Below are 12,267 nucleotides of genomic sequence, written 5' to 3'. Positions count from 1 at the left end.
GTGTGTACATGGTTTGTACTGACTCTAGTTTAGAGCTCACTGGGTTATTGTGCATTTCTGTTGCTTTGTGAGACCCAGAAGGAGCAGCTGTCCATAAGTAAAACAGAGCAGCCTGGAAGTAATTGTGTGTGTACTTGCAAGAGAAGTGCTTTTTTGTGTTTTAGTACTGCATTTCTGAGTGTGCTTTGGGAAATGGAAAAGCTGAATGTTTAAGGAGAAGATCTCTAAAAACCTGAAGGGTGTTAACTGGTTATGATGGTATACTGGTGGCAAAATCTGCTTTTAACTTAATTTTGTTTTTAATAAAATAAGTTTCTGGAGCTGCAAAACCAGAGGCAGGAGGAAAAACTACATGTCTACATTAAAATGAAAACATTGAGTGAGCATTTTGTTTTATGGGGTGCACTTCTCCAGTACAACTGCAGCAAGGGCAGCTTGGCTGATCCTCCCTGGTCTGCAGCCATGTGCTTGTGCCACTTCCTTTGCCACAGGTTTGCAGATGGTGTGACTGCAGGATAAGTCTGTGCAGCTCTAGGAGCCAACAGTGAACTAATCTGTCTCCCCAGAAGGTTAATTTTCTGTTAAGCCAGTTCAGCTTCCTGCTCTACCTTGTATCCCTGCGCTGGCTGGACCTGCTTTGGGGGAGGAACAGCTGCAGCCCCCTGTAATGTTGGGTGCAACCTGAAACCTTCCAGCGTGCTCCCATCACCCATCCTGCTCAGAATAATGGTCAGCTGCTATGTTCTGACCCATTTTGTGCTGCAAGACCTTGACTCAAACCCCTGTGCACCTGTAAAATACAGTATTTGTTAGGTTTACCTGCCTTTGTGTGTCCCTTGTTGACAGCAACCCATTGCAATCTTCAAAAATGCAGGAATTTCATTAAGCGAAAGTAAACTCAGTTTTACGGTCATGTTCTGTCACATTTTGTTCATTTGCAGAAAAAGCACCTTTCAAAGGAAATGGAACCTTAAAAAAATTCCTCAGAGAGATTAATTGTAAAATAAAACTTCATGTGAATAGCTAGGGTAAACAATTTTATTTCAAAACCTTAATTGAGGTAGTTATTACCTCAACAGCTGTATTTGCAAAATCCATATGGCGTTATTTACAGCTCTTTGTTCAATAAATAGTTGAAGACCTCCTGTTTTGTATTTTCCCATGTGGGAATTCAGGCAGGTCCAAGGAGGGAATGCAAGCAGAAAAATATAAGTTTCTTGTGAGCGTGCCAACAATGGAAGAAACCAGTAGGAATTTGTTTAAAAATGTTTAAAGTATTGAGCCATCCTGCTGGAACCTGTGCACGGTGTGCTGTTTGCCTGTCACAAATGGCTTTTCTAAATGAAATAAGTGAATTTGCAAAGAGTTTTTGTACATTGTGGAGGAAAGTACATCATGTCAGCCTTAGGTTCAAACACCCGAGCAATTTCTGGGTCCCAGGGGCAGCCATGAAGGCGAGGAGGGGCGTGAGTGTGGCTTCATTTGCCTTCCTCCCTCTCCCTCCCCCAAGCAGGCTCATTCCAATCAGCAGTGTAATTGGAATGCAACCACAGTCTGGAGGAGGAAGGGGAATTTTTGGCAAGGAGAGGCAGAGCAGTTGGGAGCTTTATTCAGATTAAAGCATAGACGACCATTCATTATCAGTACAACACACATTAGCAACAGCACAGCATTGTGTTTCTACAGCTGGGACTTATTTCAGTGATTGTATTGCCCCGCATAGAACATGCAAACAACTGGGATCTGATCACAAAACCCAACGCTAATGGCTTTCAGTAAAAGATGGTGTTTCTGTAGGAGAAGAAAGACTTGTCTTCAAAATGAGCCATTGTGGTAAAAATTGATAGGCAGCCTGTCGCTCTCCCGTGTGTTACATATGTTCTTGAACAAGTGCTTTTTCTGGGAGAAAAACCCTCGGGGAAGGAAAAAACCAACAGGAATGATAATGTTAAAACTGTTGGTTGGATTCAGAAGGCTGAACTTGTTCTGTGGTGATGACACGTGGAAAGCCAGAAGATTAGAAAACATAATCTTAGCTTTGGACTGAGTACTTTCCTCCCCATAACCTCAGGGCTGTCTGTTGACACAGTGTGGGCTCTTATGGATGGCTGGCATGGGATGGGGGGGTTCTGCTGAGCCATGTGTAGACTTAAATGTGGTGATTTTGTGTTTCCTTCTGCAGTGGGTGTGCTCACTTCCATGAACATTCATGACTGTTTTCATTTTCTTACTTGTCTTCCTTAATCTTTCTTTGACAGTATTGGTGTGTCTCAAATATACACATTTAAAACAACTTACTTAAGATGGCTTAAGCAATATTGTTTTTAACGTAGGAATTTTAAGACTAATATATCTATAAAATTATTGTCTACAGCTGTAGCCTGAGGTGTTTGTATCTCATGCTGCTGGGTACAAGCACATTTAAACCTTTTCATGTGTCATAAATGAAGAGGTGCACAATAACAGATAACTGAGTGCTACAAACATACAGGTAATGTAACACTAAAACCTACCTGTGAAATAAAGTAGTGGTATTCCTGTTTTGCAGGTGAATGTGGTGAACAAATTGGCTACAAACAGTTTGATACAGGCTGGAAATCCCCACAAGGGTTGAATACACAGCCCTTAAATGTCCTGGTTCCTTGAATTCACAAAACACTTTCTTTCCTTCTCAAGTTGCTTCCTCAGCACTCATTCTGGTGTTACCCAGCCTTTGGAGGTGAATAGATCATTGAAGACTCTGAGCTCATGTCTGAGAGGTGGTGATTCTGTGAAATCTCATAGATCTTTATCACTTTTTACTTGTTTTCAACGCAAGCTTCCTGCATTGGAGCTCCCTTTCCACTTCATGGGCTTCATGTTCTTTCTCCCTCTATCTGTGGAGACCTGGTGTTACTGATATACTTATTATTCTGAAATAAACATACTTTTTAATACTTATAAAAACAGTGGTATTGTATAACATAGGATACCTTCCCTAACAACAGCTTGATGTCATTAAAAGTTGAGTCTTTCTGTAAAAATGGTTCCAAAATTAGCAGCAGTTGTAACAAGAGTTCTTCAGTAACTAGCAAAAAGAATAAACAGTTCAGAAAATGAAAGGGAAATATTTATCTTTCTATAAAATTGACCTTTTCAATAGTCATACTTCCTTTCAATTTTTATGTGAGTTCAACCAATTATTCACCCCCTCTGTAATTGCATGTGAATTTTAATAGCTAACACTTAGATTACAGGGGTTTGGGGATACTAAATATTTTGCATTTACTTATAATAGTTAAATTATTTTTCAGTAAACCGTTCTTTGTCAGTCACAGGAGTAATAAATAAGAAAAAGGAAATTGGCAAATATGATTCACTTAGTTCCTATTTTTGAATATTTGTGGACTGTGTAGCAAAGCTGTTATAGAAGGAGACTGGGTAGCTTATAACATTATGCTCTTTTCATGTTTCTGTGAGCAGACCTGAGTAGCATATGTTAGAATGAGATCATAAAGCATGATAAAAAAATATTTAATGTATGTATACTATGTAAAATTGGTGTGCTGTTTTTCTTGGCACTTATGCATTGGAATATTAATGTTCTCTTTTCTGTAGACTACCCAGGAAGTCTGTAATAAACAGAAACATATCTATCCATTGACTCACTGATACTCTGTAATGAATACTTTATCTACACATGTGTGCTAGAAGCCATTAATGTCATTTGATGATGCACTTATGGTACAACACACCCCCTGTTTTTTTCAATATATCCAGCCATTGGTTTGCATTCTAGTTCCAGTGCAACTTTAAATAGCTTAACTTTTTGTTTCAAAATACTTGTAAGAAAAAGTGCCTTAAAACAAGCACATCCAAGTAATAAATAACCTTCTGCAGTGCCCTTGTGCCTCCAGAGGATCCATTTGTGGTGGGGCTGTGTAGATCTGATAACGATGAGCGCTGGGTCCAGAATCATCAGTGCTTTAACTTGGCTTTGTCAAGGGAAAGAAGCCTCCCTCTAGTTCTTTCTGGGTTTTGAATTTTCAGCTTAAATTGAGCCTAGGATAGAGGACTCAAAGATAATTAAGTCCCGTGAGTTTTGTGAGAATCATTGCCTGGGTAAAGAGGAGACCCTGGCAGTGACCTGAAGCCAGAGGAAAAAGCTGCAGCAGATCCTGCACTGCCGGACCACGGGAGAGCCTGCGTGGGAGAGGGTCTGTCTGACTGCCCAGTGGGAAAAGCCTCAGCCACAGCCTTCAGTCAGCCATGAAACATAAATCCATAGGAAACCAAACTTCCTTAGCTTTTATTCTCAAGGAACTATTAATCAGCTGGTTATCAGGATATTCAGGACAGGTTTTAATACGGTGTTGAAACTGTTAGAAAAGTGGAGCATAAGCTCTGGTACTTTTCCCACCGGTGGGAAAAGTTTTGTCCAAAAAAAGTCTTGAGATAGATGAGAGCTCTGTGTGTGGAAGAAGATTGTTTCACTTTGAGTTGAGCTGATGCTCCTGGGACCTGGGCTTTTTCACCTAGAAATACCTGGCAGAGAGGGTGTTGTTAGTGGAAGCTTTCTCAGCATCTCTCCTGTTTTGTTAACCTGACAAAGCCAGAGAGGGTTGACATCTGACTTTCCTTAAATGTGGTTACTAGAGAGGGAAAAGTTGAGCCAAAAATATTTGTTCATTCATGGCTAATTGTTGGGGAAGGAGTTATTAGTCTGTGTGCCCAATCTTATAAAAATGAGATTTCAGTTAAATTGCATTGGCAGGCTTGCTTTCTTTTTGAAAAGAAGTGTTTGTAATTAGCTAACATTACAATTTCTCTCAAGAATAGTTGAACCTCTTTTGTCTTGGACATTACGTAGTTTCAGGAGCACCCTGTGTGGCTGTGCTGTAGATGAATTTTGACTTAACTATTGAATTTTTAGCCCTCAGCTTCACTTGACACTTCTCATTACTTGTAATGGGTAAAACTGTGACAAAAATTATATATATTTTTTAGATATTTTAGAAAGTTGCCATCTGTATAAGCATCTATTTTACTTGAAGCTTTTCACCACTAGATGAAAGGTGGCTGGTGAGCAATAACCTATTGCAGATGATGTCTGTTGTGTTTTCACTCATCTGAAGATATTCTTGGTGTAATAAAACCTTAAGGAGCAGCAAAAGCACTTTTTCTATTACCGCTTTTTTTTTTTTTTTTTTCAGATGCCTTTAGGTTGTTCTCAATGTTCTGGATAGAGTAAACTTTAGATTGTTGAGCACGTGGGAGCCTTTGATAACTGTGGGTTTTTTATTACAACATCCAAAGAACTTTATTTGATTTGTGGGGCAGTGATGTGACAGTCTCTTTCCTATATGTACTTGAATGCGGGGTATCAAATACCTGAAACATTTGACTCTCTGTTAGTATTTTATTACTGTTGAGATTGAAATTATTGGGTGAAAATCCCTTAAATGGAGCTCTGCCTTAGGACTACCGGTATGTCTTTGAATTGAGAGAAATTATTATTACTTTTATCATCTTTAAAAAACCCCAGCAGCTACCAGCCTGGAACCAGGCACTTCTTTTTCAGGGTAATAGTGTTGTTAGCAGCCCCTTATATCAAATTACTGTGCTGAATTTTTCCTGGGAACTTTCCTGTGGAATAGAAATGTCCCTTTCCTGTGGAATAGGTCAGTGTGAAGGAGTTGTTCTGTGACTCCCTGTAGCCACTGATAGGCATCTCCTTGTGTTTTATGGAGGACCAAAACTTCTCAGACCTGAGCAGAGTTGTAGCCAGATTTTACAGTGCTGAATTCCAGTGGAAAGCAGCTTCATTAAAATCAGCATTTTTACGAATGTAAAAATTGGGAAAACATGAGTTCCATATTTAGACTGTCCAGGGTGGTGCTTCTCTGCCCTGGCTGTGGAGATCTCCATGGGAGTGCTCATGGATTGCCTCTGCCTGCTTTTACTCAGGCAGAAATTGGGGATCAGGAGCCTTGCAGGATCAGTGGGAGGGTATTCTGGGGGGGAAAGGATGACCAATGGTGTTTGGTTTTAGGTGGTGCCTGTGGGATGTGATTATTGGATGCACTTTTCTATCTTTGCATTTCCTGGCAGTAATAAATATTGGCGATCTCATAGGAAAAATATCCAAGGGAATCATATAGTGAGGAATCTCTTGCAGCATCAGGTTCCAACCAAATAACTCTTCCAACTCCCCCCTCCTTTTTTTTTAATACTAGCTGTGGGAATTCATGCTTTTACTCAATCCCCAAGAATCCTTTTGTGTTATCAGTAAATATTTTAATGTTTCACAGGGGAATCTAATATTTCCTGCTTACTAAACCTGTGATAATAGATAAGCATAGTAGTTGAGCAGTGGTGCAGTTTGTGAAGTCTTCTTTGTGTACCTTGGCACCTTTATATGAAATTTGTCCCCTTTGACCTTTTATTTATTTATTTGTTTATTTAAATTTATTCTCGTAGGAGATTGTTTTCCCCTGGGTATTTTTAGTTGACAAATGCAAATGTTCCTTCCTTTTAATTTAAACAAACAAACAAAAAAGCCTGAAACAATTATCAGCTGCTACAAATAAAAGATATCTTTGGAACCATCAAAACTCTGGCTTTAGAAGTTAGTGTGCTCCACCCAATTGCTTTTCAGGTAAAAACTTTTATGTGTAAAGGATGCAGGATAAAGAAAAGCCTTTGCTGCCTAATGTTCTACTTTTTGTGATCAAGGAAGCTTTTGCTGGGCTGCAGAACTGAGCATAAGCCCCTCCAAAGTCCCAGCACTAATTGTGGTGAACCAGCCAGGAGTGCTCCAGGTCTCTCTCTGGTGAACTCACAGTTGGCAAAATGGTTGAGGGAGGAAAAAAATGCCTTTAAGGTAGTTTCACCATGTGAAACTATTGCCTGAGGAAACCACAACCATCTCACTTCCACTGTTACCTGCCTCCAGGTAAATTGCTAAAAGATGACACTTCCAGCTCAGCTTTCAGGAATTAATTCGCATGGCAATATAAATGATGAAGGAGCACAATTCATTTATGTTAGTTTTATTTTAAGCAAGATTTTCTGAAGTGTTGGACTGGTAAAATAACTTTTTTTAAAAGTTGGCAATAAGTAACTTAATTTTATATTTCTGTTCTTCTTGCAGTACTGTGTGCAAAAAACTTGGTGAAAAAGGACTTTTTCCGTAAGTAGCTGTTATAGTTTTATACATTTATTTATAGATGGAATAAATATTATGGAAGTTCTATAGTGCAATATTTGTATATGTTCATTATATTAAGATATTTGCAGTAAGGGTCTGAAGGCTTTGATGTTTTATTTCAGGGCTTCTATTTTTGTCTTAGACGACACTCATCACAGAATCATAATAATAGTTAAAACACTGACACACTGTGTCTGTTTTTATGGGAGTGGGAAACAAATTTACCCACTCAGGCAAATTACATGTTTTTCAAATTTAGTATCATATTTATTAAGTCATTTTTCATCCAAGAACTTTTTGTCAAGCAAACAGATGTGCTCCTTAATTATTAATAATCACCTCATAACACCAACGTACTCTGAAATTATATTTTAATTAATTTTAATAATGTTTTGAAAGAAGTGCTAAGACATAGATGAAGAAGGCAGAAAGGAATTCTATTGTCTGTGTCCTGCATGCACAGATCACCTGCCTGCCACCTCCCTCCTGGGAGCAGGAGGAATTTGGAAGAGCAGACCTGAGCTTTGGAAAGAAATAGAAGAGGCAACGATCCAGAAGTATACTTTGCTTTGAGATACTTCTAAAACATTGCTTATATCTGAATTTCTGTATTGATTGCAAGTTCTTGGGTGTTTAACAGTTTGATCATGCCTGAAAAAATCCCTCAGGATGTGTAATGTATGATGCTGAAGCCCAAGGTCCCACTCCTTTGTCCCCACGTGCTTTCTGTGGCACATGTCCTGAGCCCTCTGCTGCCTGACCAGCTCTGCCTGAGTCACCTGAAATGCAGCTGGGACAAAATTGCACCTCAGCAGATGTGATGAATGTTACCTTGGTTCCTCCAGCTGACTCACAGCACTCGATGAGGGGAGGAATGAATGAGTGTGTGGGGAAAAGGGCCAGGGGAATCAGGACTGGGACCATTCCTTGGTGTCAGTTCAGCAGGAGGTGCTGATCGTGGGCTGCTCTGCTCCTGCTGCTTTTCCACCCCTGAATCTGGAGTTCAGCACCATCTTTACGCTGATTTTTGGTGTTCAGATGGACCTGTGTTGAGTGTTTCTTAGGTACTGAGCTGGCAGCAAACAGAGCACAAAGCCAGCAGTACACCAAGTGGATCCTAAAAGCAAAAAAAATCTTTTATAGGCAATTCTCTGTTACACCAGTATCAGCCAAAATTGTAATTGTGATTTAATTTTAAATATATAAAGAATGTAACTCTGTTTTCTCTGCCTTTGGCTTCTTTGTATACTGAGAATTTACTCAAACCTAAATTAGGAAGATTAAGGTGTTTTGATTTTTTTTTCCCCAGTGTGTTTGACTTATACATTGTTTTCTTAGTCCATACCAGTGAAATAAATTGCTAATTTACCCATTTCCTGTGCTTAATATGTCATGTTATTCCCATTCATTAAGTAGTGGTCTTATTTATGAATAAAAGACCAATATATCTTCAAATGAAAGATTAAATAATTGAGCAATGATAAAGGACTTCAAAGCATCCTGATCCACATGGTAGCTTTTTTTTTCTTTTCCTCCTCATAGGACTTCCTGATCCCTTTGCTAAGGTTGTGGTGGACGGATCTGGCCAATGCCATTCTACAGATACTGTGAAGAATACACTTGATCCCAAATGGAATCAGCATTATGACCTGTAGGTGGTAACAGTGATAACCAAAGGTTTGAAGTGAAATCCTCTAAATTACACAGACAATGTCAGATGTTCTTTATCCTGTCCTGTGTATGGCTTGAAAAGTATCCCAGAGTTTATTAGTTTGAGTGAAAAGTACACCTAACAAAACTCCACTTTCTCATTTACCTCAAAATTTAAACACTGCACTTGTTTTTCTGGTGCTGATGTCTGCAGCATGCTTACATGGACTACAGCACTGTTTTATTGTGGTGTTTTCATGGTAACACTTCTGTAAAATGAAGCAAGTAATTGACAGTATTTCCCTCAAACTGCTCTTCTCTTGACGCAATTTTTGTTGGTTGTGGTGCTACAGTGTCTTTTTCTCTGTGCGCCTTTTGTTCAATTTTCTGTCCTTTCTGTCATTTTCTGTCCCAAATGTTCTTCTCACTCTGAATTATTGTTACCATCACTTGAGCACCTTTTGGTGCTTTTGAGCCATAGAATCAGTATGGCACGTATATGTCGTGGTTTTCCTCTCTTTCTAAAGCACAGAATATTTCTGTACAATATAACTTATTAAAGCTTTGATTTATATGTAGGTCTCCATGCATGCTTTATTTTCCTTGTCTTTTATTCTCTATCTTTTTCCTTGGGATGAAAGATGAGGAAGAGAAATGAACTGTTTTGCATCATTGTATTCTCCTGTTCTGATCTCTGACTTTTTCCCCATGGCTCCATTCCCTGTCCTATATTATTAGAAACTGTTTGAGCATATTTATGTTAACTTTGGCCATCACCAAACCTGCAGCAAATTGGTACACAGGCAATTTCTTGTCCTTCTTTTTCCCAGTGAAGAGAAGCAGCTTGATGGGTCTCACAGCAGAATATGAAAGGCCTGGTTTAAAGTCATGTCTTGATCTACTCCTTATTTGAATATCCAAGACTAAATGTGTGAAGTCATTGTTCATAATGTGTTAGTGTAGGATACAGAACATTTTCTTCACTGCTTAACGAAGTATCATGGCAGTTTAGTGAAATAATAATATTATAGTTTTATTATCCAAACCGAGTTCAAGCTTAGATTCTGCACGTGAGACTGTAATTTATATTCATTAGAGAAATGGATACAAAACAAGTTTTAAGTTCATGTGTAGCAATGTCTCTTTTCAACTGAAAGAATTCTAAGTCAATTGGGTTTTTTAATGGTACTAAACCTATCAAAATGTTGATTTGTACAGAATGGAGGTTTCAGACCTTTGCCTTTCCATGTTCTCTCCAAGGATCAGAGTAGAGCTAAGGAGAAATCCCTGAAACCAAGCACAGACTTTGATTGTTTTTTAGTTAGATGGGTCTTTTAATGAGCATTAATGCACAGCTTTCCAGGGACAGAAGGTGGGAAGTGCTGCCAGCATGGCTGAGTGCAAATCCTTCTATAACCTTTGTGCAACTGGGGAAGGGACTCTCCTGTAGCAGGAGGGTGGGCATCATTTGGCACTGTGGGATTCTGTGTGGAAGATGTCAAAATTCTGTGTGGAAGATGTCAAAATTCTGTGTGGAAGATGTCAAAATTCTGTGTGGAAGTCGCTGGTTCCCTGTGGCTGCCCCAGTACTGGCCAGTTTGAAGTGCTGTGGGACAGTGGAGTTGTCTGGAGTATTTGTCAAGGATGCTCAGTGCTCCATGGGCTGATGATTTGATTCCCTTCTGGAGAAAAGCAGCAGAGGACGTGGGAAATGAGGGAGGATGTTGATATGCAACAAGAGTAATGGAAAAAAAATGTAAAATCTTTAGAAAAAAATCCTTTCTGGTTGTAACATTTAAGGAAGGATGATGAGAAGGTATTTTTAGGTTTAGAACAAGCCATGGTTGTATCTGGATACTGTATTGTCTTTCCAAGACTGTGATTGTAATCCACAACATATTATAAAAAGCAGAGAGAAAAAGGGGGGTTCTGGCAGAATGTTTTGCTTGAGTAGATTTGAAGCATCTCTTGCTGGATTGTCCAAAGGAATTTAGACCTGTGTGAAGTATTTTTTGTGGGTGGTGGTTTGTTTTCTTCTTGTTCAGAGAAGTTCCCTTAAAAAAATTAGATTTGGTTGAATTAGTGTATTATTTTCAATATAAAACCTTGTCCTCTGGGGAAAACTACTTTGTTTGATTCTGCCTGTTGAATTCCCTCATGGCAGAAGTATATCCAGTATTTCTAATCCAAAGTAAAATTTAGTGTTGTGTCAGGCCTTGTTATTAGAAAATAATCCTTTCCCTCTCTAAATTTTCTTCATAATAATTTAACCCCTTTTGTAGTGTTATCTGTTATTCTGCACTCTAGGGAAATGTATTTCCATTTATAAACATCAGTCACATTGTCTTCACTTCCTATTTAAAACAGCAGTAAAATATTAAATCTCTTTGGTACAACAACTCACTGCCTGGCTATTACTGTAAGGTAATTTTTTTAGTGTATAATATACTCAGTGTTAGGTCTCAGCTTTTCATCTACACTAGATATTAAGATGATTTTTTCATGTACCATATGGTGGTAGATGCAAATGGCACAGTCAGATGGAGCTGTTGCAATACATTCATGCAGTAATATCTGAATTAAGTTGCTAATTCTCAGAGAATTTTGTGGCTTGCTAACCCAATTCAGCATAAGTAGATATTCTGTTGTATAAGAATTTTTAGAAGGACTTTTACAGTGTTCTAAAGAGTAAAAAGGAGCTGGCTTCTGCCTTATGTGGTTCTTAATTCAGATCTTAGTGTGAAAAGGAAGTGGTTAAATTAGCTGCTTGGATTCTTCAGCCTAGATGGGTGTGTGTGGAGAGGGGAAATCTGGGAGACTTTCCAGAAAGAAATTGCCAAATAGTTGCTGTCTGGATGTAGTTTAATGTCAGTAAAATACCATGCTTGCCCTGGATGTATTCCCCTTCCTTATTTTCTGTCTTGATTGTGTTTTCCCTATTGTTCAGGCCTTTCCTCAGAGCTTTTGAATAACCAGACTTGACACATTTACAGACTTCTTGCATTCAGAACTAAACTACCTAAACCAGCAGTTCAGGAACTTAAATCCCCTTTTTCTCTTCCTTCTCCTTTCTTCCCTCCTGTGGTAGCCAGACCTCTCTTAGACTGCCCTGCCCAGTCTGCCCCAGCCTCCCCAGCAGCCCCTGCCCCTAAGGCACAGCAGGTCCCATCCCTTCTTTCTCTCTGAAAGGTGTTTGTACCATGATCTCCACCAAAACCTGCTCCTGGTCCCTGCTTTAGTCTCTACCCCTCAGGTCCTGATCCCCAGGCTCCTGCATGGACTCTTCTCCTTTGTGATCTCTCTCCAATGGAACTTCACCCAACTCCCACAGATAACTCCCTCTCTTCCCAAAATCTCATCACTGCAGGTTCTGCTGCTCTCTGGTGCCTTCACATGCTCAGGCTGCTGCACTGCCCTGGCAGAATCAC

The 12,267-nt window shown here is 39.3% G+C and overlaps 1 protein-coding gene across 1 annotated transcript in view; it reads left to right on the top strand.

The window, feature by feature from the left end:
• Window positions 1–12,267, top strand: part of SMURF2 (SMAD specific E3 ubiquitin protein ligase 2) — a 60,135-nt gene that overhangs the window by 20,596 nt on the left and 27,272 nt on the right. Inside the window, exons 2-3 of the mRNA XM_053994415.1 lie at window positions 7,133–7,171; window positions 8,732–8,840. Coding sequence (XP_053850390.1) covers window positions 7,133–7,171; window positions 8,732–8,840 — 148 coding nt within the window. The remainder of the gene's footprint in view (window positions 1–7,132; window positions 7,172–8,731; window positions 8,841–12,267) is intronic.

The sequence above is a fragment of the Vidua macroura genome, chromosome 19 (genome assembly GCF_024509145.1).
Source record: "Vidua macroura isolate BioBank_ID:100142 chromosome 19, ASM2450914v1, whole genome shotgun sequence".
Classification (NCBI taxonomy): domain Eukaryota; kingdom Metazoa; phylum Chordata; class Aves; order Passeriformes; family Viduidae; genus Vidua; species Vidua macroura.
Note: the sequence above shows the minus strand (reverse complement) of the source record. Positions and strands in the feature narration are given on the sequence as shown.